At 39.1% G+C, this 24,932-nt stretch overlaps 1 protein-coding gene across 1 annotated transcript; it reads right to left on the minus strand.

Annotated features, from left to right (window-relative positions):
- Window positions 1-437: 437 nt before the first annotated feature.
- On the minus strand, window positions 438-23,277 carry rps6ka5 (ribosomal protein S6 kinase, polypeptide 5). The gene is made up of 17 exons (XM_044167721.1): window positions 22,923-23,277; window positions 19,609-19,680; window positions 19,196-19,414; window positions 18,841-18,956; window positions 18,630-18,731; window positions 18,157-18,240; window positions 17,895-17,998; window positions 17,647-17,797; window positions 17,301-17,462; window positions 15,828-15,953; window positions 14,222-14,355; window positions 13,107-13,200; window positions 12,033-12,203; window positions 11,527-11,718; window positions 9,061-9,220; window positions 7,423-7,586; window positions 438-6,691 (listed from the first exon to the last, which is right to left on the minus strand). The coding sequence occupies exons 1-17, from the start codon at window positions 22,990-22,992 to the stop codon at window positions 6,398-6,400; spliced, it is 2,415 nt and encodes an 804-aa protein (XP_044023656.1). The 5' UTR covers window positions 22,993-23,277; the 3' UTR covers window positions 438-6,397.
- Between the last annotated feature and the right edge of the window lie 1,655 nt (window positions 23,278-24,932).

The raw sequence follows: 24,932 nt of genomic DNA on the forward strand, positions 1-24,932 counted from the left end.
CGTCCTCTCCTGTCAGTATATGGTAGCACACAACAGCGAAGACAACTTGTAGCTTTACAGTATACTCTGTGGAGAATAGAGCTGTAACATGTAGTCGATTAATTGATTAGTAGATTGACAGAAAAGTAATCGGCGACTACTTTATTAATCAGTTCACCTTTTGATTATTTTTTAAAGGAAAAATGCCAAAGATTCAATGGTTTTAGCTTCTGAAATGTGAATATCTGTTGGTTTTCTTAGAATTCTAAGATAGAAAATTTTATATCTTTGGGTTTCGGGCTGTTGGGTGGAAAAAACAAACAATATGAATAAGTCAATCTTGGCTTTGAGAAATTGTGATAATGTGAGTGTATGACAATGAATCAATTATTAGAGAAAGTTATCTTCAAATTAATTGATAATGAAAATAATTAGTTGCAGCCCTAGTGGAGAAGATATGAGAATATTTTAAAAACATTTATTGCAACATGTGACAAACATATTTTCTGAAGGGATTCGAAGACCCAAAAGCCCTTAACTTCTAAAATAAACATTTCTTTAAAGATATGAAACTAAACACTCAAAATCTGCAAACACAAACAATGCTCATTTATCATTAATAATTCCCTAATGATCCTCAGATGGACAAGTCTCACACTAGTATATTTGTCGTACAGTATTAAATATGCATCTTAAAAATCACTCTTTAAAAGAGTCTGGAAATCTTTTGTCTGGTCCACTGCATATGACTATTTTAATCAGAGCATAAAAATAATATAACTGGACATTTACAGTACGTTCAGTTCACTTTTAAGTCACAAATCTTAATTAGGTTATAAATATGCATTTAATCAACCCAGTACATTGATATAAATATCTCCTGCTAGACAACATTAAAAAAAAAAAAATATTTTAGTTTTGAAGCATATTTAACACAACCTTACATTTGACTCATCTATGGATAAATATACTGAATATAAATAAGGCTGAATGGAGTTCAAACTGCACAGTAAACTGTTCTGAGTGGTACTTTATTAAACACTGCCATCTAGAGGCAATAAAGTTTCCATGTCTCCAAATGCCATGCCTTTTAATTTAGAATACCATTTTTGAATATGAAAAGGTTTGTACCTAATTTTTTAGTCGAGATCAATAAATGAACAGGAAATCGTACATGTATTGTCCTTCTGACAACTCATACACAAAAATCCTGGTATCACAAAATATGTTCAGTAATGATGTAAACACACTTGAAAATACAATGAAGCCAAGGATCTATTAAAAGACTCATCATGACTCAAGTTATTAAATGTACAGATGTATTCAGCCAGCAAGTAAAGCATTTATTGAAGCAAATCAAGGTTTTTCCTCATACTATCAATGGTGTGCCTAAAGACCTGAATGATGATGTTCACAGTGCCCAAAAAAGCAGGTATGCACATGGTGTATCCTTGCAGTAAAAGTACTATCCGGTGTTGAGGTTTATATTTTAGTATCGTCTTAGAAATGTTAGACAACAGTCATCAACAGAAACAGACAGATGAATAACTTGAAACATCTGAACCTGCACAAAGTCAAAGAGGACACTATTTTCTTTTACAAAGAAATCAACTGCATGATTAAAATAACGTGCAAAGTTTTGCCCTTAAAGCTTGATTGCATGTTTTGAAACAGTTTAATATTGACCAATCTCAAAGGGATTCACTGCTACAGTACTTTTTTGACATGGTTCAGTAACGATATGACAAGGATAAGATTAAAAAAAGAAAAAATATTGACAGGAATCAAGCAGTGGCACATGCATAAGGGTGATGGCTGTGGTGATGATGAAGATGATGATGATGCCTGAAGTGGCAGGTTGGCATGAGCACTGAATGACATCCCTTACAACTTGTGTACACAAAAGCATCTGTGTTTCCCTCAATAACACAAAACATAAAAACCTTTTCAGGTCGCATTAATCTCTATCAAAAATAGAGCAATACTGGGCTGACTAAGCCTAATAAATGCAAAAACACAAGTTCAAGTCCCACTGTTGGCATGAACCCAACCTGCTGAAGTGTCTTTGAGCAAGACAACAGTGCCATTTGTACCATGTGCTTTGACCTGTCTGTAAGGTGTAAGAGAAAAATTATTTCTCCAATATGGTTCACCCAAATTCCAAAAAGTATTTTCTTACGAGTGGTATCTAGCTTTGGTTTTATGTGGCCAGGTTGTGATATCAGTCTATGAAATTCCTGCTGCCGCCCAAATATAATAGAGATTGTTTGTGACATTTAAAAATTATATTTAAAAATTGTCATTTCGGAGCGCCTTGGTAGCCGAATGGTTACAGCGCATGCCATATAACAGCAACGTCGCCGGTCACCGGTTTGACTCCAGCCGGTGAGCTTTGTTGCATGTCATGCCCCTCTCTCCCACCATTTCCTCACAAAACAATGAAAAACAACAACAACAGTTCGGTTAGAGATTCAGGTGTGTTGTGCTAGCAGCAGCTAATGCAGCCTCTAGCTGCTAGCCTCAAGCAGAGATGAGTTAGCTATAGTGGTAAGCGCACTTCTTTCTAAATTCACACCCCCAGATTTTTTTCCATTTTCAAACTTCAGCCCCAACTGACACTAACTCAAGTAACATCACTTGAAGCAATTTAATGGCTTTATACAACCTTTTTCTTACATATGCAGTATGTCTCGGGAGTACCCCCGAGACCTGTAAACAGACTTTGATGTGTAAGACTGGTGGAGTTCCCCTTTTAAGATCAGCCTCATACCAATTTGTAATCCAATTTGTGTTGTTTGTTTTCCTCCTTTTAAGAACTAGAAATTGACCAGGTACCCCGTCAACTGCAAAAGTCACCCCTGGAGTACAAGTACTCCTGGTTGGGAAGCACTGCTTTAAAGGATCACATTATTATGGGCCACTGTGGAAAGCCACTTGTTTTTGCAGCACCACCAGAGGTTTGGCCACTTCAGCACCGTGGACAGCTCCACATGATCCCATACTAAAAGCTGACCAAAAAAACCCACACTAGTCACAGCATCTGTCCAAAAAATTATCCCTTTCACAGACAATATATGCACAAAAGCACCTAACTAAAGAAGCTGTGCTTTCAGAGCACAATGTTCAATGTCACTTTCAGCTTTGGCACCCACATCTGTCTCTTAAGCACATACATGACACCAGTATAGAAGCATATAGGAGCATCCCAAGTCCAATCCTTTGACTCTAAAACGCACAACAGCAATCACTGATTTATACAAAACAGTTCAAACTACAAGCCCCTCTAATTAATGTTGCAAAAAGGTCCAAAAGTTTAGCTTAGCAGGTGGGGAGCTTGCAACTTTAATTCAGAGCGAAAGCAAAAAAGAGGGAGCACTGTAGGCAGAAAAGGAACATCCATTTAAATTCCAGGAAACCAACAAAAAAAATGTATCAAAGACAATAGGATGTCAAATTAAATCAAATCCCCTCCCTCCCTCCTCCTCATAGTGGCACACTGAATAAGCTGTTCATCAAAAGGGGGGAAACCTTAAAATCAGCCCCAAGAGACGTTGGTACTAAACCAACCCTTTCCTTATTTTTTCCCTACAAAGAAAAGTGAGCTAGGTCCCACAGAGGCAGTGAGTGGAGTACGGTATTTTCTTTGGAACAAACAGCACTGCAGCCCATCAGCTAATAGAGCCTGGCTCCCAGAGGGGAGCTCAATATAGGACACTTTTCCTTTTCCTCCACTTGAGCTATTAATACACCCAAACAAAAGAAAAGAGGCTTAATGAGGCAGCAACGGGGAACTCATGCGAACTAAGTTAGACAAGAGCTTTGTAGTGTTTAGCTCCAAGGATTGCAGCTTTTCATACGGGCAGTGGATCCTACTTTTGTTATTTCTATTGTGGCTGATGCTATGGGAGTAAAAGTACAGTATATGTACATCATGTTGCACCCTTTTAAGTTTGGACCCATTTGATGAGGTCTTTTTGAAATGGCATAAGCAACACAACAGCAAAAAAAGATGCATAGTTTTGAGCATGATAATGTTGGATATGGATATTATAGATCCTACAAGGAATCTCTGAAGAATCACACTGTACGCGGTTACAAAATATCTAAGCTAGAAACATCTAACATATTTCACCAGTTGGACAAAACAAACAGAAACCGTGATATATGAAGCATTTCTTTGCATATTTGCATGAAAGGAAATATCTCATGCAGCTTAGAGCAGCTACCTTAAAGTTAATGCTTTGGTTCAGATTCAGAGTGCATTAAAACGGAAGAAGATGAGTGTATCTAAATGCACAAGTAGTCAAACAAAAAATATGTATCCTGATTTAGCAGGAGAAACTGTTTCTAGGCAGTTTCACATACTAAACATAAATACCACTGTACATAAACATAATACAGTATTTCAACTATTACCATGGAAAGAGACTAACATACTTGCAAAAAACAATTCACAGAACATGGCATTTACTTGCCTAACTATCCTGGCTAACACCAGTATTGTAACATTAGAACATTACAATATTCAGGCTATTGTAAAAGGAGTTTTGGTGTTTACATCCATACACCTCAAACAGCAAAACTTCAAAATCCCCAATTAAATTGGGGATATTCAAATGTGCAAGTAAACAAACTCATATTAAATCAAGTAAGGATCTGCCAAAAAAGCCCATAAAAACAAATAAAGAGAAGAGGCTGATGTTTCAGTTTACATCATGCACTGGGGACTTAATACTAACCAGATATCTGCCTCAAATTGAGAACTGTCACACAGTGCAAAGATCACCATTTCAGTCATGCAGTGCAACATGGTAAATAGAGCAAGGGATGGTGTCAAAAGTAAAAGAGTGTTTGTTTGAGGTCAGTCCTCAGGAACTTTTTCATAAAGGGAAGATTATTTTGCAGTAGTTTTAAGACTTACAGCAGTGACACAAGGGGCAACGTTTTGCACTACATTGCCTTAAAATGTCCTAATGTATCACCACCCATAACTCATAGGCTCAAACTTGTCCATTACCTGATTTAATTGCATTTTTTGGCACATAAACCTTTCCATTTTAAAATAATTTTATCTTGTTCTATCAGAAAAGGAAACCACTTGAAGCTGCCCTTTGGCATCTTAGCCTCGCACTAAGCTGATCTGAATTTTCCATTTGGGGCATTCTGCTCAATCCAATTGGTTGTAGTGATAATGAGACAATTAAGTCCTATACCACACAAGGCAAATCCAATGCTGGGCTAAATACTGACTTGAGGATCAGAGAATGTGGAACAGCAATGCTGAGTCTTGAAGTAGTCATACTCCCACATCAGAGGCAAAAATATGTCTAAATATAGCTCTTCTTGTGGGGTCACATCCCCACAGATTTGGCTGAACATACTACATCCACATTTGGTTGTTCCTACAAAAAGATGTTTACACTTTTGCTTCTTTAATCCTTATGAACAAGGAAATTGACTTTTTTGACCACTGGACACAGCTGCAGTTCAATCCCAAAATGCACCAGCCTCCATAAATAATCCAAAGTACTTTGGTTACATAAATTTGACAAACTGCTTCACAACCATTAATGTTGTTAATCTCTTCTTGCCTATAATAATCTTACAATATCTACATAACTGTGTCTCAGTAACCTACTTGAAGCATTGATGTCTATGATGATTACAAAGATGTATGAACCATCAGACTACATTGAAAGAGTCTTTTGAGCTGATAGGGAAAAACATACACACAACTGTCTTTTTTTTTTAAAGACTCACTGTATCCATTTCTTTTCAAATCAGTCTGAACCATAAATAAGTTAACAATATAGCTTATCATAAATAAATTTCAGTCTGTAAAATTCACATATAAATACTCTGCTCCATCTTGCAGAGACTTCCCAGAAAAGAGAAGCGGATCCACATTACATTACGCTGCAGCACGTTGCTTTTCTTCTCTCCCTTTGAAAGCAAAAGCATCCATGGTGTAAACACTACGACTTTCCCTTTAAAACCTCTGGAGGCATCGACAAAGACAGGTAAATGGAGTAGACAGAGAGTGAGTTATTTTATAATGAAACTGAAGATGTCTCTCCATTGTCTGCCTGAACCTGGGGCAGTAGGGCAGCCCTTTTCATTGTGGACACCGGTGACAACTTCTTCCTGGTCCAGTCCCTGATTGATACAGTCTGTGTGTGAAAGTGAGAAAGAAAAAGGATAAGCTATTGCTAGTGATGATTGATTGATTGATATTGAGGTGACGGTTGCTGCTCCTGCTGCATGCTTGGTTTTGGTGATGTGCGAACATCCATGCAATTGAGCCAGAGGCATAGAGCTACCAGGGACAGAGAGAAAGAGAAGAGAGTTGTCTCTACACTGGTCCAAGCCATCCTACAGTTCATGAAACTGTCTGAATCTCTGTTTTCCTTTCGCTGTCTCACTGTCCTTCTGAGAAGTGAAAGGCTGGATGCGCTGGTTGGTGCTCAAAGTCCGTTCCCAGGATCACGGATGTGTTGACAGGTGTGCTTTTGGAGGGCTGCGGGTCGGTGTCGCCCCCTGGAAAAGTCTTCTCTTGTGACTGAGAGGAGGAGGATGAGGAATGGGTGCTCTCACCAGAACTGCTGCGGGTCTCTGTGCTGGTACTTGTCTTTTTCATCTTCCTCCTCTTGGCTAGTGGCGCCTTGTCCACCGTCTGCAGGCGGAAACCTTGCCGCTTACATTTGTTAAATGCCTGGGACAAAAAAAAAAAAGGATTGGTGAGCCAGTTATTAAGATTTCTCAGAATTATTTATTTTCCAAGGGATGCACTGATCCAGCTCTTTCTCTCCCAATACTGCGCTGTGCATCCCTGCATTTTCCCCATCTTTTCTGCACTGTTTTGGACTACTTGCATAAATTGTGTTTTTTTCCAATGAAAATACATTTTTCATGCATAAAATACAGATTTACTACATTTTTTTGGACTAGCGCTGCAACTGATTATTTTCATTATTTATCTGCCGATATTTTCTCTGTGAAATGGTTCATCTATAAAATGATGAAACAGTTAATCACTTCTCAAAGCCCTTGCTGATATCTTTAGACAGTTTGTTTTGTCTGACCAACAGTCCAAAAAAGATAAAGCAAAGTAGCAAAACCTCAAAACTGAGTATCTGGAACTAGGGAACGTTTGTTTTTAAATATAGATTTTCTGTTGATTGCCTAATTGATTAATGGACTGATGATTTCAACAGTACTTTGGACAATTAAAGTCATAATACACTTAATAATGCTAATCTCTATATTTTGGTTTTCAGGTCAATCGGTATTGGTTTAAAAGTGGCTTCTGTACAGTCCATGAACAGCAGGAGGTTGGCGGATTGAACAGCAATTCAGTACAACCCAAAATTTACAACAGGAAGACCAAAGGTTGGGAATTCCTGACTAATCTAAAACAAGCATGCACTTCTGGTCATTTCATACATTAAAGGTAGCTTTGACGTAAGTGTGGACGGAGACAGTGGAGGAGCCAAGAATGTCCGGGGTCATGAGAGGGTTGGAGGACAACTGGCTGTCGTCCTGGAGCCAGGCATTGTAACGTAGGCCGCACATCTTAATCCTCTTGTTTGGGTCCACCGTCAGCAGCTCTGCAGGAACAAGACACAGATAATTACCTTTAGCGCTCTTAATACGCGAGTGAAGAGGTGAGCCACAAAGAGGAAGTGATTTCCTCTTCAGGTAGCTCAGTGACTGTGAGCTACTTTGTGTAGCTGGCTGACAGGTCTTTTAAAACAGACACCCACTCTATTCACCTTATTTTCGAATGCAGAAGTAAACAGTTGGTTGAACTTCCAGTTTTTGTGCCACACTTCCGTTTGATTGTTTCCCTGAGCTAAATAACGCTGGCTTAACTAACTTATTTAACAATGTCGTGGGAGCACTTCCAAAAACCAATACAAAAATCGAAATGGCAGGTTGGTGCCACACCCTCAAACTATTAACAAGTGGGAGGATGACATGAAGAAATGGCCTCATAGAACATATGAGAGAGAGAGCCCTGTATCAAAATAATGGGAGCCTACATTAGAAAGGATGAAAGCCGAAGGTGACTGTAGTTATTTCAACCTTTATTTGCAATTAGAGAAAGGTGCGGACACTTTTATTTTGTAGCCAGCAAAGTAACGGAAACAATCATACCAAACAACAAGGTGCAGGAAGAAGAGAAAATATTGTTTGTCAGTTAAAGTGCGGCCTTAGTTTGACGAACAAACTTAGCAGACAAGTGAGCAATGTACTTTACATGACAATATCCACAAAGTGGATTATTTTTTATGAAATTTTTTTTTTTATTATTTTGATCGGTGGATCCTTACAGACTAAAGGAATATAAATTATCGAGGAATGGACACATAATCAGACTTTATGACCACTTCAAAATATAACGTTAGGGAGTCACCACTTTTTTTCATCTCTCTTGTTTACCATGGCGGTAAATCTGAATGAATTATACTTTGGTGCGTATGATTTCTGTAAAATGAACTGAACGATTGAATTGTGGAGAATCTAACCGATCTAACAATGTAGGGGTATAATGGTTCGGTAAGAATACACATACCGCTTACACCCCTACCATATTGACAAAAGTTTAAACATTTATATTTGTTTGCACGATTGAACTAGCTCAAGGGGCATATAAGAGGTTTTATACATCCAAAGGACTTCTATAAAAACCAGACTCAGTGTTTAAGACCTGAGTTATTTGACAAAATGTGTAGCCACACACAACCAGTAAAATCACTGCGTCCAATTGGGGCTCAGCTTTTAATTTAAGTTTTAAGGTACTAACAAGAGTTAGCATTAGTTAGCGTAGCCATTCAAACTGCAGCTGCTAATCTCTTGACAAGACGTCACCTTGGAGTTTTCATTGGGGCTTCAGTAGGTGAGCTTAGCCACTTGGCTAGGTCAACTGGCTGTGTCCGTATTTCCATTGAAAATAAGGTATCTCTATATCTAACTAAAATGGAAGGAGTCTCTGTATGTATGTACTACAATTTTCTCGACAATCGTTCATCTGATCGACTTCACACTTGGAGGGTGTATTGCCACCAGTTCCATCCTCACCTTGTATAAGGTCCTTGGCCTGCTGGGACACATTTCTCCAGGCCTCGCTTTCGAAAGAGAAGTCTCCTTGTTTGATTTTCTTCATTATTTCCTCAGCACTGGTGTGGGTCAGGCTCTTCTCCTGACACTGAAAAGGCACCTGGCCAGACAGCATGGTGTACTGCAAACAGAGGAAAAACGCACAATCTGCTGTCAAAACACCATGAATACAGTTTCCAGGCTTAAATATCTACACTGTAAATCAAATCTGAACATTTTGTACAGTCAGTGTGGCATAGGAAATGCTACGTGCTTGTTTTTGTTATTCATGTTGCCTACGATGAGCTGGAAAAGTAACTAGGCATTAGTGTTAAAACACATCTGTTATTAAAATAACAACATGCTTTAGAAGAGCTCTTAACTGATCACGACTGTCCACATTTTTCCATTGTTATGCTGCATGTTGTTGACCGTGGTTGAACCAGCACTAAACAGAAGAGCGGTCTGTGCTCAGCTAAATGAACAGGATACTCTCACCTTGGCCTGCTTACATCTGCCCCCAGATTTCTCATTAAAATGACAGTAGTTGGGAACAGCCTTTTGGCAGTGGAGGATCTGTCGTGCCCTGATCTCTCCCTCCCTCTCTGTGTTGGCTCACTTTGCTTCCAGGGCATTGTGCACACAGCTTGTCAGTAGCCATTTCATCAAAGCTCCATGAGGCACACTACTCCCATATCCCCCCAGGGGACGACAGTGTGAAACAGCACTTGCACAGAGAGCCCAGACTCTGTACGGATGACTGGCCAAGTACAGAAATCTCTCTCTCAACTCTCTGCCCCCCACCCCCCTTGTGTGTCCTCTCCTTCTCCTCTCTACCTCTCCTTTTAATATTCCTCCTCTACGCAGAAAAAGGTTGAATTAGGATGACATTTCCGCTACTGGGAAGCAACACCACAGCCTTAACCAGCTCTGAGAGCCGGGGCTGGTCGCTCTTCACTCTGTGGTGAGCGTTTAAACTGTGTCATCTCTCCACAGGATGCTGAGGGTTGTAGCGCTGAACAGGAGAGGGAGATGAGTTTCATGCAAAACAGATTAAACAGAACATACACACACATGCATTCATACATGTGTGCATAGACACGCAAAAGCAACCCCCTACACACCGAGCGCACACACACACACACTTAAAAGCCTAAACTACAGCCAAAATCAGTTAAAATAACAGCTGATTGCTTAATCAGAATGGCCTGCAGAAAATGTTTAATCCATAAACTGGATAACATCAACAAATCAACACTGTATGGAGCTCAAGATAAAACATTAATTTGGTTTTAGAAATGCTTTAGTTAACAATGTTATGAAAAACAACTTCAAAGTGGAGCTTGGAGCTGTGGATTTTGAAAAGATTTTTATAAATTATAAATCTATATAATCAGGTCACTTTCCTGGGGCATTGTAGAAAGTTGGCCTATACTTGTTAAGACCGTGCAGTTACAAATGATGATGCTCCTGAATAGGGCTAATCAATGATCTGTTATTTAGTCCTATTCCTGACTGAGCAGCATCAATATCATCAAACTGAAAGCTTAATTTTGATGTAGGGTGTAATTCAGTAAGTATCCTAAATAACTTTTAACTTGATCATGCTATATTAAAGTCTACAGCCCTATAATGTACTTTATTTTTGAGACAGACAGACTGTTCTTACCATGTGACAGAGAGTGAATTATAAATCATTATTATGTATAGCATAAATTCTAAATTATGAAAACACTCTGGGATCTAAAGTTAAATCCCATTCTCCCTGCATAGAGTAAATGTTTGCAGATGGTGATACATTTGTCAAGCAGACCAACAGCAGTGACCATTACTCATCATTTGCATTAATACTGCCAATAATGAATATGTTCTTTATTGATTAAAGTAGTGAGTAATCATTAAGTCAGTTTAAAAAAAAAAAGCCCATCAGAAGTTAGCAGATCCCAACGGGATGCTCTAAAATTGCTTACTCAAGTCGATAAATAGTAAAAAAACAAAAAACAAAAAAACCCTCTAAAGTTATCCAATTTAAGCAAAGAAAGCAAACAAATATTGACATTTTAAAAGCTGTAACCAGCAATTGTTTGGATTTTCTTCACTTGATAACTTAATTAATCAGTTATCAAAATGGTCAGATTGATTTGAATTGTTTAACTAACCAATTAACTGACCACTTGTTTCAGCACTATGTTGGATGTTGCATTCTTTTCTTTAGTGTGAAAGTATTGTACACTAACGTAAGTTTTCTTTCCTGTTATAATGTTTACAATTTCTGTTCAAATTGCTGTAAAATAAAATACTTGTGGAAGTGCTGAGATAACGGGCTGCTGATATGTTTCTTTCCTCTCAGGATAACGTTGAGTTGAATAGTGAATGATTCTCCATCAGTCCAACTACCAGTATTTTGTTTTAACCTGAGCACAGCTCTGCCGTCCCACACCCACTCACCAGAATGACCCCCAGACTCCACAGGTCACAGGACTCATCGTAGCCGTCATATTTGAGAATCTCTGGTGCTGCGTACTGCAAGGTGAAGCAGGGAGTCTTCAGGAGCTGATTGTCTGGTGGTTTGAGGCGAGCAAAGCCAAAGTCTATGATTTTTATCTCGGAGTTCTCACTCTCGTCTGTGAAGAGCAGGTTCTACGAAGCAATTGGAGACATGGACAGCAATCATTTCTTTCTGCTCTGCAAAACTGGTCCACTCAAGAGCTTGCTATCAAGACGTGTCTGACCAGGTACTTTTGACCCATGTTAGGGTCAAACAATTTTACTCTTGTTTTGTAGAAGATTGCAGAGTCAGAATGGCAATACGACGGATCATACAAAGTTCAGAAAAACACAGTAATTCTGTTTTAAAAGCTTATGATCCAGTGTGTCTGTATTCATCACAAAGACACAAACTGTGCTCAGACAGAAAATGATTTCTAGCAGTAGTCCTGCTGAATGTCCAATACCTCCGGTTTAAGGTCCCTGTGCACCACTCCTACGTCGTGCATGTGACTGACGGCCGACACCAGTTTTCGCATGATGCGGCTGGCCTCTGTTTCGCTAAAATGTTGCTTTCTGCGGATCCTCTCCAGCAGCTCCCCTCCACCGAGCAGCTCCAGAACCACGTACGTGTGGAGCTACAGCAAACACACAGAATATATTTACACTTCTCACCAACCTCCGTTACACCCATTTCCAACCTTTAGAAATAGTACAGTAGGTGCAAACATTCCTATAGGTTTTGCAATTAAACAAATATTGAAATGCTTGTGTTTTCTAATGTATAGTAGAATCTTGCTTTCACAGCTTGAGCTGCAAGTTGAATGTTAACGTGTGAAATGGTGAATGAGAATTTTTTTTGTTGCATAATAAATCTAGCAAAAACAGCCCGTCCTTGATCCCATGATGGTAAGATCAAACCATAATGGTATTGAGTAAAAGTGAAAGGGGCCAAACAAAGTGGGAAGGGAATAATGTGTTTGGGCAGTGGGGTAGAGTTTCTCATTAGTGCTGGGTCTGGGGAACAAAGGCAGGACTTGGTTGAGGCGAGGCAGCGCTGCTTTGATCTGGGTCACAGGCCTCTGAGGTACAGTAATAACCCCACTGAGCTCATCAGGACTAAAGTGGTGCTCCTAGGCTTGAAGGACTGCGGCTAATGAACCTGTACACAGACAGCCACAGGGGCACACCTTCCCAATAACTGAGGTAAGCTTCAGTTGTAACACATGCACACTTAGTTTGGTTTGAGTGTGAGGCTCGATTAGCAACACAAGTAAATCTAGGTTGTTTCTATTCAGTGGCACAAAATGGATGTTTGTGCAGCTGTAGTTTAAAAATACGTTTGGTGTGAAATATCTCGCACAGGAAAAGATGTTTATGGGACAATACATGAAGAGATAGACAAAGACCTCTAGGGCTTCAAGCTTCCCCATTAATCTGCCTTGTTCCAGTTCCAGGACTTAATAAGGCTGCAGGCTCCACAGAGAGCTATGCAAAACCGAATTTATGATGGCAAATGTAACCGCAGAGATCAACCTTACCTGGTCGTGGTAAATTTCATGTAACTTGACAATGTTAGGGTGGCCATCGCAGAGCTTCAAGGCTGCTATTTCCCGCTGAGTCTGTGCTTCCATCCTACAGCAAATACAAGCACGAAGCCAGATAACTGTCACAAAATACAACATAAATACACACATACACAGTAGAGTGAGACATTGACTTTTCAGAGAGCAGTTTTTGTATCCTTTAGCAGGTTTTCAATTGTCATTTTGGTCTAAACTGGGCAATCTTATTAACATATTAGCAAATAAACAGCCAGTATAATGTACCAAGAGAAGCAAACGCAGGTTTTAGAAAAGAAGACAGAATGTCCCCAGCCAGGGCATCTAGTAACCATTAATTTTCTACTTTTTGTACGACATTTGTACAATTTTTTGACAGTTGAGGTTGGTGTTTTCTTTTGCTCGGTTATTTCCCACAAATCATCTAGGGTAGCCCACAAGGTTCAGTTCTCAAAAGTTCTCACATTTTTAATTCAGTGGCATTTCTATCAATTTTTAAGTGCAGTTTTGCTCTGCAACCCCACTTATTTTTTAACCTGACACAGACAAATTCCACCTAATGCACGGTTAGAAAACAATGTGGTGCTGTTAATAAATTGTGATTTACTTCCCGAATGTGCCTATCTGGATTTCAGGAACATGTGTTTGTGTCAGGAGGATTGCACTCTCTTATTAGATCCATAATAATTTGTGCCACACTGTCAGTGGAGGAGTGTAGTATAGGATTGCAATCAACACATATGATCAAAGCTTATTTTGTAGCAGTTGCCAGCAAAAACAACCAGAGATGTATTTACATTTATTTAGCCCACATCTGGCAACCTTACACAGTGACATAAGGCAAATAAAATCTGAGAAATTATGCAATCAAGTTAACTTATGACATTATTTTGAAATTCATCAGTTTAACAGAACATTTCTAACTTTATATTTTTTGTAAGATTGTTATTTATAGTTGTTGACAACAGTCCAATTTCTGCCAGGGAGAGGAGGGGGCTGGCTGACTGATTTATCCAGTCAAACTATAAACATCACACAGCCAAAAGCATCTGGGTTGACAAACATATCTGAGCAAGCAGGCCGCGAGCTTGTACCTTTTGCTGACAATCTTGACTGCATATTTCTGTCCAGTCTTCTTGTGTGTACACCGTCTGCAGATGGAGAAGCTACCCTCTCCCAGAACACTGTCCCTCAGGTCCATCTCATAACTCATATAGAAAGGTGAGTCCTGCAGAGGGGAATAGTGGATCAGTAAAATGGTCATAAAATGGGGATAAGTACAATGTAATAAATTCTTTTCATATTAAATTATATAACACTAAGTTCTTTAGTATAATATATGTTGATTACAATAAGTAAGATTTTGTACACTCATGATCATGTGGAGATCAAATTAATGTGCCATTTATTTTAAAAGGATCTCTATGGCTACTTTTATCTTTTCTATAGAGAATACTGTAATTACTGCTACTTGGCTTACATTACACAGATCATGTCTTTGGTAAACCTTTCTTTACATTCCATGTTATGTCTCATTCTCCACACAAACCTCACAATTCATGCAAGTGAGGAATAAACAGTCTTTTATGTCTTCTCAAATTTAAGTCTAATCTAGAGGTCATATATACAGCATTTATATTAAACATGCAACCTAATTCAATAACCAGTGACAACAGCCTGAAACCCCCAGCCCATCTAACCCTATTAGCTTTCTTTTTTGTTTTCACCCTTTCCCCAAGTCTGTGCCTTTGCTTTTTTAAATATATATATTGCTTATTCTATGTGATTATAAAATTCAAACTCGCTGCTGTTTTGTGATCATAAAATGTTTTGCTTTATTAAGTATATCACCACACAGTGATCTGCAGTAGTCCATTTAAACCATTTAATGAGGAACCAAGTACTTATTGTTGTGCAATATTGTAAAAATTTATTTGCATACAAAAAGAGAAACATGGAAATGGAAAGTGGTGGAAAATCTAGGTTTTCCAGATCTGAATTGAGATATTGAAGATCACTACAAGACTGTTAACTAGCTTCCTTTTTGTGACAGAAAAGGGCATAAAAACCTGGAAAGCACAGTGAGCTGAAGCTTTGGAGCACATTGTTGGCTGATTGCTCAGCTGAAACTTCCCCTTTCTAAAGTGTGTAAGCACTAAAGGATATAAGTAGGTTATGACCCAAGTTACATGCAAGTCAAAATGCTGATTTTCCTCTCACGGAAGTTCAAAAGATTCCAGCATTTTGCTGATTAATTAAACATTGTAAACAACATTTTTGGCCTAGACTGAAAAACATTAAAATGATTAATTGTAATCCCTATCACTAATATAACAAATCTGATAACAAAAATGGCAAAGTTTGTGAAAGTGCTCAATTTCATATCAGTTAAATCAACACAAAATCTCTACACCAGCAGGTACCTAGGATGTTAATGAGAAAGCTCAAAATCCAATGAGTGCACAAAAGGCAATGCACTGCTACCTTCTCAAAAAGCATTTTGTTGCACAGATACACAAGTGCATTCATGAACAAACATCATTAAATAAAACCTGAAAACTGAATCTGAGTGCAGTAAAACAAGTACAGTAGAAAAAAGTTCTAGTGGAATGGAGAGAAAGGAAAAATCTCATCTGTTTGTGACAGCAGCCATTAGCTTAAGTGTGTTTGTACAGGGGGATCCAAGCACATTCATCTTACCTTCATCATGGCGCTGCGGGCCACCGCAGCAGAGCCTGGCCTCTCAGAGCCCCCACACAACTGGACAGGGTCGTCCATCACCACATTCCTCTTAAACAGGATGGAGGGGGCCATGAAAGAGTAGCCCTGCGCACAGAGACACATGAACTCTAGGTGTTTACATTTTACAAAGTGAGGGTTGGACTATATAGACAGAGGGAAAAGAAACATCTATTGCTGCAGTTCACAACCTCAGAAAAGACTGCAGCATTAAAATCCCAATTGCACATTATTTTATATATTAAGACATTTATAGACACTTAATGTATTTTATATATTTCCATATTTACTGTAAAACTTAAAATTGTTGCGCATTTTTCTTTAAATGTTTCTACATCTCACCAGCCTGTCAGGCAGCCTGTTAATTTGTGAGTGACAGTGGCTGTCCAGCTGTTCCTATTGTTAGACCTGTCATTGTGCAGCACTGCCTGCTTAATTCCAGCTGTGGGGAGCCCAAAGCTTTGAGCTGGCATTAATCTCTCTTTCCCTTTTTCACCGACACACACACAGCTGTGTGGTATGTAGTGACAGCCATGGATGGACGGAAGGATGGATGTTGAATGAATGAGATGCCCTAAATTGCCGGGCTTGAATATTTGATTGCTCTGCTGTGAAATTACATCTTGGCGCTCTTAATGCAATTTTAATTTTGTTTTGTGAGGCACCGTGGGGGAGCAAGTGCACGGTTTAAAATTGGGATTGCTGTCGTTATCTCAGAGATTGCTAGTCTTGCAAATTATAAAGACCACAAAATTTCAGACTATGTGAATGGCAGCTGAGAGTGAAAAAAGCCAAGATGAAGTTGGCAATCAAAGACTGAAGGCGTAACCGAGACAGACGTGGTGATGCTCTCAAAGTGTAACCTTTTATTCCATGAGAGAAGCCCGTTAATGGATCTATTGATCTACCAAGCTCAAGGATCCAGAAGGCAATCAGAGTTGAAATTTCATGCAATACATCAGACAGCCATCAGCTGGCACGGAGTTGTGGGCCATATTATGGTTCAAAGCTACATCAAAAATAGTCATTCACATCTGTTACTTCAATAAGAGCTGCATATGGCAGCAATTACTTCAATAAAAGACCCTTTAGTCAATTTGAATACCAGTGCACACAGACAGACTCATGTTGACTTACAGCAACCTTTTGAGGACATTCAAAACTTCACTTGATTACTTCAATTGCTGTGGAGTATGTCAAATATAGTCACAGACAAAAAGTGGATAATGTATAATGCGATTTTTCATCTGTGTCAACATTTCACACTGCCTGCAACCAAAGCCTAGACAAACATCAGCACAAAGCAGATGCAAATATAGATGATGTCCTGTGCAATGATCTGCAAGGAGCACAAAGGAATGATCCTGTCTGTAAACAACAAAACCATGACTCACAACAAAAAAATACTCTGGCTGTCCCTTAACACCCTCCCACCTGGAAGATGCGGTCACAGTTCTGAGGCAGAGCTGCAGGAGAGTAGGTGGGGTCCATCTCTGTGAACTCTTCTGCAAAGTTGCTGACATCCAGCTCATCCCGAATCACTGGCTTGAACGGGGCAGGCACCTTCTTAGCTGCCAAGTCCTCCCAGTTAATTTTCTAGAGTTTAAAAAACAAAAAACATTGTCATTCGTCCCCATCCTTATTAACATGGCTTATACAAACACTCAGTTTTCCTAAATGCTACTCACTCAAAGCAGCTCCATTATGTATAGTAACAGCCCACCCTGCCATTTAGCTTTCTAAATATTGCAAAATATTCAAGACAGGCAATGAGATCCACCTGGTAAAATGGGTGTTTTTTTACATTCTCTGCTCCATTAGGACCTGAGCCCAGTCTCTTCTTTGGATCTTTGATGAGGAGCCGCTGGATGAGGTCTTTGGCCAGTGGTCCCATATCTTTGGGGAAAGGAGGATCCTTTTTGGAAATCCTCCTATGATGTGTGAGACAGATATGGTCAGTGTTGTAGAGAGTGATTATAACTGAAGGCTAGCTGAAAACTGTGGCTGATGATCAGGGAGAATCCATACTTGGCAATGTCTGTGTGTGAGTTCTCATCTCCATCCACAGTGAAGGGTGATCCGCCAGTCAAAAGCTCGTACATCAACACGCCAAGGCTCCACCAGTCCACCGCCTGGAATGCACGAAAGCACCCACCCATGACTTTGGCTTAACAGACTAAAAGAAAAATCTCACTTGAGAGCACACACATTCAGGAATACAGAAAGAAGGGCCTGGGCTGCTTGATGTGACTGAACAGAAGACAGCATAAAACATAAAACTACAAATTACCTTGTCATGTCCAGACTCTCCACCTTCCACAATTTCTGGAGCCATATATTCAATGGTACCACAGACAGAAAACGCTCTTTCCATCTGTTTTAATGAACGCACAAATGCATCGACACATTTCAGAATCACAAAATACAGAGGATGTATTCAAGATTCAAGATTCAGATCAAGATTAAAGCCCCTGAAAAACTCGGTTTAAGTATTTTTAAGTATTTTTCTATGACACTTAAAGATTCCCTGTGGTTGGTTGACCTCTAGTAGCGCTTTGGAGAAGATTTTCTATGAGTGGGTCCACATCTTGTTTGTCTCGTGCACAATAATTATATCTAATAATGTGTTCAAGGAGGACCCCATTGCTCACAGAAAAAAAGCTAATACAGAAAATTGTTTTGGAGGGCCTTTAAGGAAAAAGCAAAATACAATTTTTGGTTCTTTCTAAACCTATTATGAGAACAGACAGAGACATGCTGTACCTGATCAAATTCTTTACTGAGGCCAAAGTCTGTGAGAACTATATGACCACTTGAATCCAGTAGAATATTCTCAAGTTTCAGGTCCCGATAGACAATCCCAAGCTGCAACAAGAAAATGACAGAGGGACAAATGAAACATGAAGCATGTAAGCAGCAATAGATAACTTCTGAACAGACAAGAGGCCTTGATTGTGTTAAATCTGGGGGTTACCTTGTGTAGATGTTCTAGTGCCAACACAATCTCTCCACTGTACAAGGCTACTTCTTGCTCCTTAAATCGCACCCTTTGCACCAAATGTGTGAAGAGCTCCCCACCATTTACATAATCTGTAATAGTAAAGATATCATGCATACTAAGTTTCATCCAAAATAACAGAAGTTGGTTAGTTTTTCTACAGGGGGCAAATACTTCTTTTAAATTTCTGTTATTACTAATTCATTCAGTTTTGTAAAAATCCAGTTCTTTCCCTTGGTTAAAGACAATCATTAACCTTTTCTTTTACTTGTATAAACATCACACAGTAGACGCAGCACATGAAAGGCAGTTTCATATAAAATATCCTAACCGAGAATGAGGTGCAGCTTGGTATCCGTCTGGAAGGCGTAGTGAAGTGTGACAAGGAATGGAGACTGGCGGATGTGCTCCAGCACTTGCCGCTCCGTCCGTGTGTGTTCAGCAGTCTTTGCCTTTTGTACAATAGTGGCCTTCTTCAAAACCTTCATGGCATACAGCTTCCCTGCATCATGTCCACTCACTTTCCTCACCAGGAACACCTTGCCGTATGCTGGTGGTTAAAATAAACAAAGACAGAGGGCAAAGTTCAGTGTAGAGCAAAGGCTTAAACAGAAATGACTGGTATGACATGCTTATCATTCAAAAAACACGCAATATCAAATGCCAGACTGGCATGCAAACTATCAAATAAATGTCATGTTCTGTTCAACATAGAGAGAGACTAAAGTTAAAAGTCTTACTCACCTCCTGTGCCCAACACTTTTAATAGCTCAAAGTTTTCAATGCCCACCCTCTCTACATGGCCCGTCAGGTTGGCTGAAGTCAGAGCAGAAATAAAATATTACGAGAGAATCAGATAAACCACTCAATTCATAAAACAAAACAAATGTGGCTTGAATGATAAAATACTAAAGAAAAAGAAATAAACATCACGTTACAGCATGTTAGTGGAGAGTACATGTATTTCCTTAAGGGTCATTCAATCTCAGAAAATGACGTGTGAAAGTATATTTTCACAATATCAATGAGTAGCTACACCTTAAAAAAACAAAGACTATTTTCCACATTAGGTATTTTTCTACTGGCTGACCACCTGAGGCTTATCTGGAACATCTGGAAATGTATACTTATACTCAGTGCACTGACAGCCCTACTGTTTGAGACTGATATTGCTGTTTGCAGTTGCATTATAAATCTCCCACCTACCATGATTGGTGCCACATTAGACGACTCACTGGAGAATTAGCATGATCTACAAGGCATTCACTAATAATGGCATACATACTATGTACTAAAACCAAGACATTAAAGATATGAATAGATACATGTCGTGGTAGATTGTAATATAAAAGTGAAGGGTCTGCTTCATTTAAAAAATTTAAGCCCGGTCCATCTTTAAAGTGTAGCGGTTTCTGCTTCTAAATAATAAAAAAAGGTGAAAAGATGCTTAGTTAACCAGCAAGCTAACAGGCTGACATTTCAGCAATAAAATGACCAGCCTCTAGTAAAACTCAGTGAAGACATTCTCACTGTCTATTCAATACTGTTGATACAGCCAAGTTGTAAATACATTTGAAACTGATCAGCTGTTTTTAGCCATTGGTGCCAAAAGCTGCAGACCTTGGACGGACCCCAGAAGACACATTACATCACCTTATAGTCCTCTTTACTTTTTGTTTTTTAACTGATGCCCATGTTATAAATAATGCATTATTGCATTTCATTTTGATATAAGGAGACTCTCAGCCATGATGCTTTGAGGCCAGTGAAGTCGAAAAAGTTGAAGAAGTGGGCTTAAACTGGAGGATCAGGAATTAAAAACACTGGACCAGTTAGGAAAGTCTGTGTGGTGGTTAAATGAACGCAGAGCCAACAGCACCAGACTGGTAGCACTGGGCATCACGCAAGTGTGAATTTGTTTAATTGTAAAAATGTGCAAATACTGCATGCATAATCAGTAAACTTCATTCATGTAAACAAAGATCTAAAGAAAACAAGTCTTGTGCTAAAAAAATGACTTAAACTCTCTCTCAAATATGCAAGATAATCTTCCATGCAACTGGAAGCAATATTGCTACATTAACCAGCAAAAGGTCATTATCTTCCATCAAAGCTCTTCAGTGAATTCAGCACACACCGTCAGTGACTCTAAATCACAGTGTCCCAGTACAGCTGACTGAGCACAGCAAGCTCTTAGACATGCATGTCCATTGTAGTGAACACATTCCTTCTGTCTCACACCCTGAAAATAGGCTACTGAGCAATTAAAACGGCTGATTTAATCTTTTCCACTGCTTCTCCTGTTACACACGAGAAGAAATGCTGCAACTATCAGGCACTTCGAGTCCATACTGTGTCATTTCAAAACAACAACACTGTCCTTCAAATTTGAGGTCAGAGGTTCAGGTTGCATAACACCCTTGTCAAGCTCACCCTACCAAGGCCAAGTTTGATTTCAGTGTTTATTAATAGACTGACAGAGGTGTCCAACCAGATGATGCCTTACTGCTAGACAAGAGGAACCTCTTCAGTCTTGTCAGTGGGAAATGCTGATGTTCCTCGAAATAAAAATATTTCCTTAAATTGTGTACTTTGGTTGGTTAAAAACCCAATAACGAATTACAAGTGCATTTCAACAAACCATTGTTCATTAGGAAAAGTGGCATTTCTGTGTTTTAATAGTGTAAAGTATCAACACAACCATGACTACGATTATTCAAACCATCAAACTAGAGCAATTATGTCCATTGTAGTATGTTTTTACAATTTTCCATACAAAAATCAATGATATCTAGCAGGACGATCAAGACAGAAAGACACAGTGAACACTTCTGTACTGATTTTGCACTACATTGCTTGAGAAGAACGTATTAGCAAAAATATGATATGACGAAAAAGTCTTGCCTGGACTGAATGCAATTAGTTTGTATGTTAATCCCTTTATTTTGCTATATTGTCTCCAATGAGTCAAATGCCACAGCAAAGGTCCAAAGTAGGGTTAAGTTGATACAGCGGCTAAAATGCTGTGTGAAATTTAATACAAAAAAACGAGTGCCAGTGACAACTAGACTGACTGCATATTTAGGGCAGGGCAGTAAATGGGAGTGTAGCCTGAACAGCAGCACTGTGTCATTATAAACCAGTTGCAGCTAAGGCAGTGTCGAACTTGATTCAGCAGCCCTCTGCATTGATTCAGTAGACTTGCCACTCTACCCAAAAGTCTCAATCATAAATATTTGGGAATTGTAACAGTAAATATAACTGTATCTGAGATGCTGCTGGTACATGTCAACACTACCTCACATTGTACTATCATTTAGTAAAATAAAATTGTTTCAACAAAAACAAAAGCCAGTAGGATTCAGCACAAACGTCACAGTTTTACCTTGAGGATGATGTTGAATAGTGTTAAGTTAACAAGGCTAGCCAATTATTACGAAGTAATCTACCTGTCTACCATTATTAGACAAACCAACAGCGCCTAACGTTACTGTTGAGGTACACCCCTGTATAATGTGCAGAATGAAACCAAGCTAACGTTTACTCTTGTGACTTGACAGCACTGCAGCTGTGTCTGCTCTTCGTTGGCTAAGGAGAAGTTAGCTGTGACCGCTAACAAATCCAGGAAATAACAGGAAAACCTCATTTAGTAATTAACGTTAAGTTGAGGCGTTGACAATGGCGTAAAATTGCTGAAAATGTCTGTCGATGGTGTTATTTAGCCTAGTTACACGTTAACGATTACCTGGGTTGACCACGGTTATTAAGTAGCAGTTAGCTAACGTTAGTAAAATGGTTAGGTAACGTTAGTTTGCGTGAGTTAGCAGTAGCCCTACAGGTAATAAGGACAGTCAGCGAACGTTAGCCTTCCTCTGCCATTTTTGGACTTGAGTAACGTCAACGTTGATGTTAGCGCTCACTACAAATGTCCATTGACAGTGACAGTTGGTTCTTCCCAGCTAGCGAGCTAACGTTTCGCCAGGGCACGTGTCTCCTAAAGATAAATGGCAAATAAAACGGACTGCATTAAAAGTTTAACCAGCTCGCAGCTAACTTACCATTTTTCAGCTCATGTTTCACAGTAAAGAGGTCACCTTCTCTGGAAGATCCCTCCATCGGGGATGGCATCGTAATTTCGTGTTCCTATTATGTTCAAAGATGCTTTTCAGACAAGGTTACGTTCACCTCGCAAGCTAATCTGCAATATTAACATGCAGAAACTCAATTATTAAGGAAGAGAATTAAACGCCTGGTAGTTAGGCGCCAAACTTAACATTTATAGGCAGAATGTTGCTACTATACGCAGCAGTAAGGAAGCCCAAAGGAAACACTTGCTTCTTCCAACACCACCACTACCACTACCATCGCAACCAGACAGTCCCTCTTCGCTGATTGGAGTTGCTATGTGAAAATCTGACCCCTGATTGGATGTTTTCGTGTTAGCGACGCATGATCCCGCCTTCCTCAAAAGACTGGTGCTGCCTTCAAATGTCCCACGTACATGCTCACATCGAAGGTCAGAAATGTAAACATTAACGTGCAATCAATTGCCCATAAAAAGATACTTCCAAGTTCACGTCAGAATATATATAGATATGACACAATTTTGCTTTGGTGGGTTCTTGTTTATTTCGGAAAATACGATGAAAAGTTATATTAGTTGTAGTGCTAGCACAGTAGTGTAGAAGTACTTTCCTCAAGTAGGCAACGGTATTTAAGTAGCTTACAATTTTGAGGGACTTGTGCTTTACTTGTGTACTTCCATTTTATATTACTTTATGATTATACTCCAGTGCATTTTAAAAGCAAATGCTGCACTTTTCACTCCACCACATTTATTTGAAAGATATAGTTAATAGCTTGAAGATCAAAATTTCATAAACATAACACGATCATCTTATAAAATTCAATGCATGTGATGCGTTATTACTGATTACATAGCACTGCATGAGTAATAATAATCCGATAATGTAGCACTGATATAAAACGTGTTACTTTTACTTAAGTAAAGGACCACAGCACTTCCTCCACCTAGCAATATTCAGTTAAGGGGACAACTTGACCATTAACCTGAGTGCACGCACGTCTATAATAAAAGGTAATTACTTTTATGAAATGCCTTTAAATTTTCCAACAGCAATTGAGAGCATCTTGTTTTGCCACAGTGAAAGGTAGATGGTGGTATGAAACAGTTAATTATTGGGCAAGACAGACAGCATATCTCGAAAATAATCAGTTCCAGTCAGTTTCGGTGGTAACAGAGAATCATGATTAAATCATAAATTAAAATGGTTGGGTTTTTGTTTTCATTTTCGATTTATGTTTTCATTTGAGGCAACAGATGCAAAGTGTTGCTGGTGATGAATGGCGTATGAATAAAGGGAATGGCGCTTTACCATCAATCTATAATTATCCCTGTCCATCCTAAAACCTGTAGGAAACTTCAGGGACAGTCAGCACACCTGTGTATTTGTGAGCCATTTTCCCAAAACGAGGTCAATGCAATGTAGTTCACCAATTTGTACACGGGGTGTCACCTTTGTGCTGTGATTTATACAGGATATGGGCAGGACCTTTCACTCAGGTGACTGTGTTTATTTCACTAGACTGTTAGCGGTGGACCGTCTGTGCAGCCCTTCAGTGGCTTTACATATAGGCTTAGACGCTACAATCTGTGTGTAATTTGCAGTGAATGGAGAAGACTCCATTACAAGTAAAAGTCCTACATTCAAAGTCCTAATTAAGTAAAAGTACAGAAGTAATATCAGCTAACATTAAATGTATAAAATTAGTTGTTGTGCAGTAAAAGAGCCCCTGTAAGTGATATATTATTGCATATTACATTATTAGATTTTGAATACTGATGTATCAATATGTAAGCAGCATTTTACTGGTTGTAGCTGCTCTAGTTGGAGCTAGTTTTAACTACTTAATATAAAGTTAGGTAGTTTAGTCTGTTTTTGTGAAATATTGGATAATTTGACCTCTTTTGGGCTCCAACAATTTTTTTGAAACCATCTGAGAATTTTAGAGGTTTCTCTTTGGTAGAACTGCTAACATGTAGACGT

This window comes from Siniperca chuatsi, linkage group LG15 (assembly GCF_020085105.1).
Source record: "Siniperca chuatsi isolate FFG_IHB_CAS linkage group LG15, ASM2008510v1, whole genome shotgun sequence".
NCBI lineage: Eukaryota > Metazoa > Chordata > Actinopteri > Centrarchiformes > Sinipercidae > Siniperca > Siniperca chuatsi.

Excerpts from the sequence above, each read along its gene's own strand:
- rps6ka5 (XM_044167721.1), bottom strand. The coding sequence starts at position 22,992 with ATGCCATCCCCGATGGAGGGATCTTCCAGAGAAGGTGACCTCTTTACT. Across the intron at positions 17,463-17,646 it reads AAAAACACCCATTTTACCAG|AAAATTAACTGGGAGGACTT; the intron begins GTGGATCTCATT and ends TTTAAACTCTAG. Across the intron at positions 15,954-17,300 it reads ACTGTGACCGCATCTTCCAG|GGCTACTCTTTCATGGCCCC; the intron begins GTGGGAGGGTGT and ends CTCTGTGCGCAG.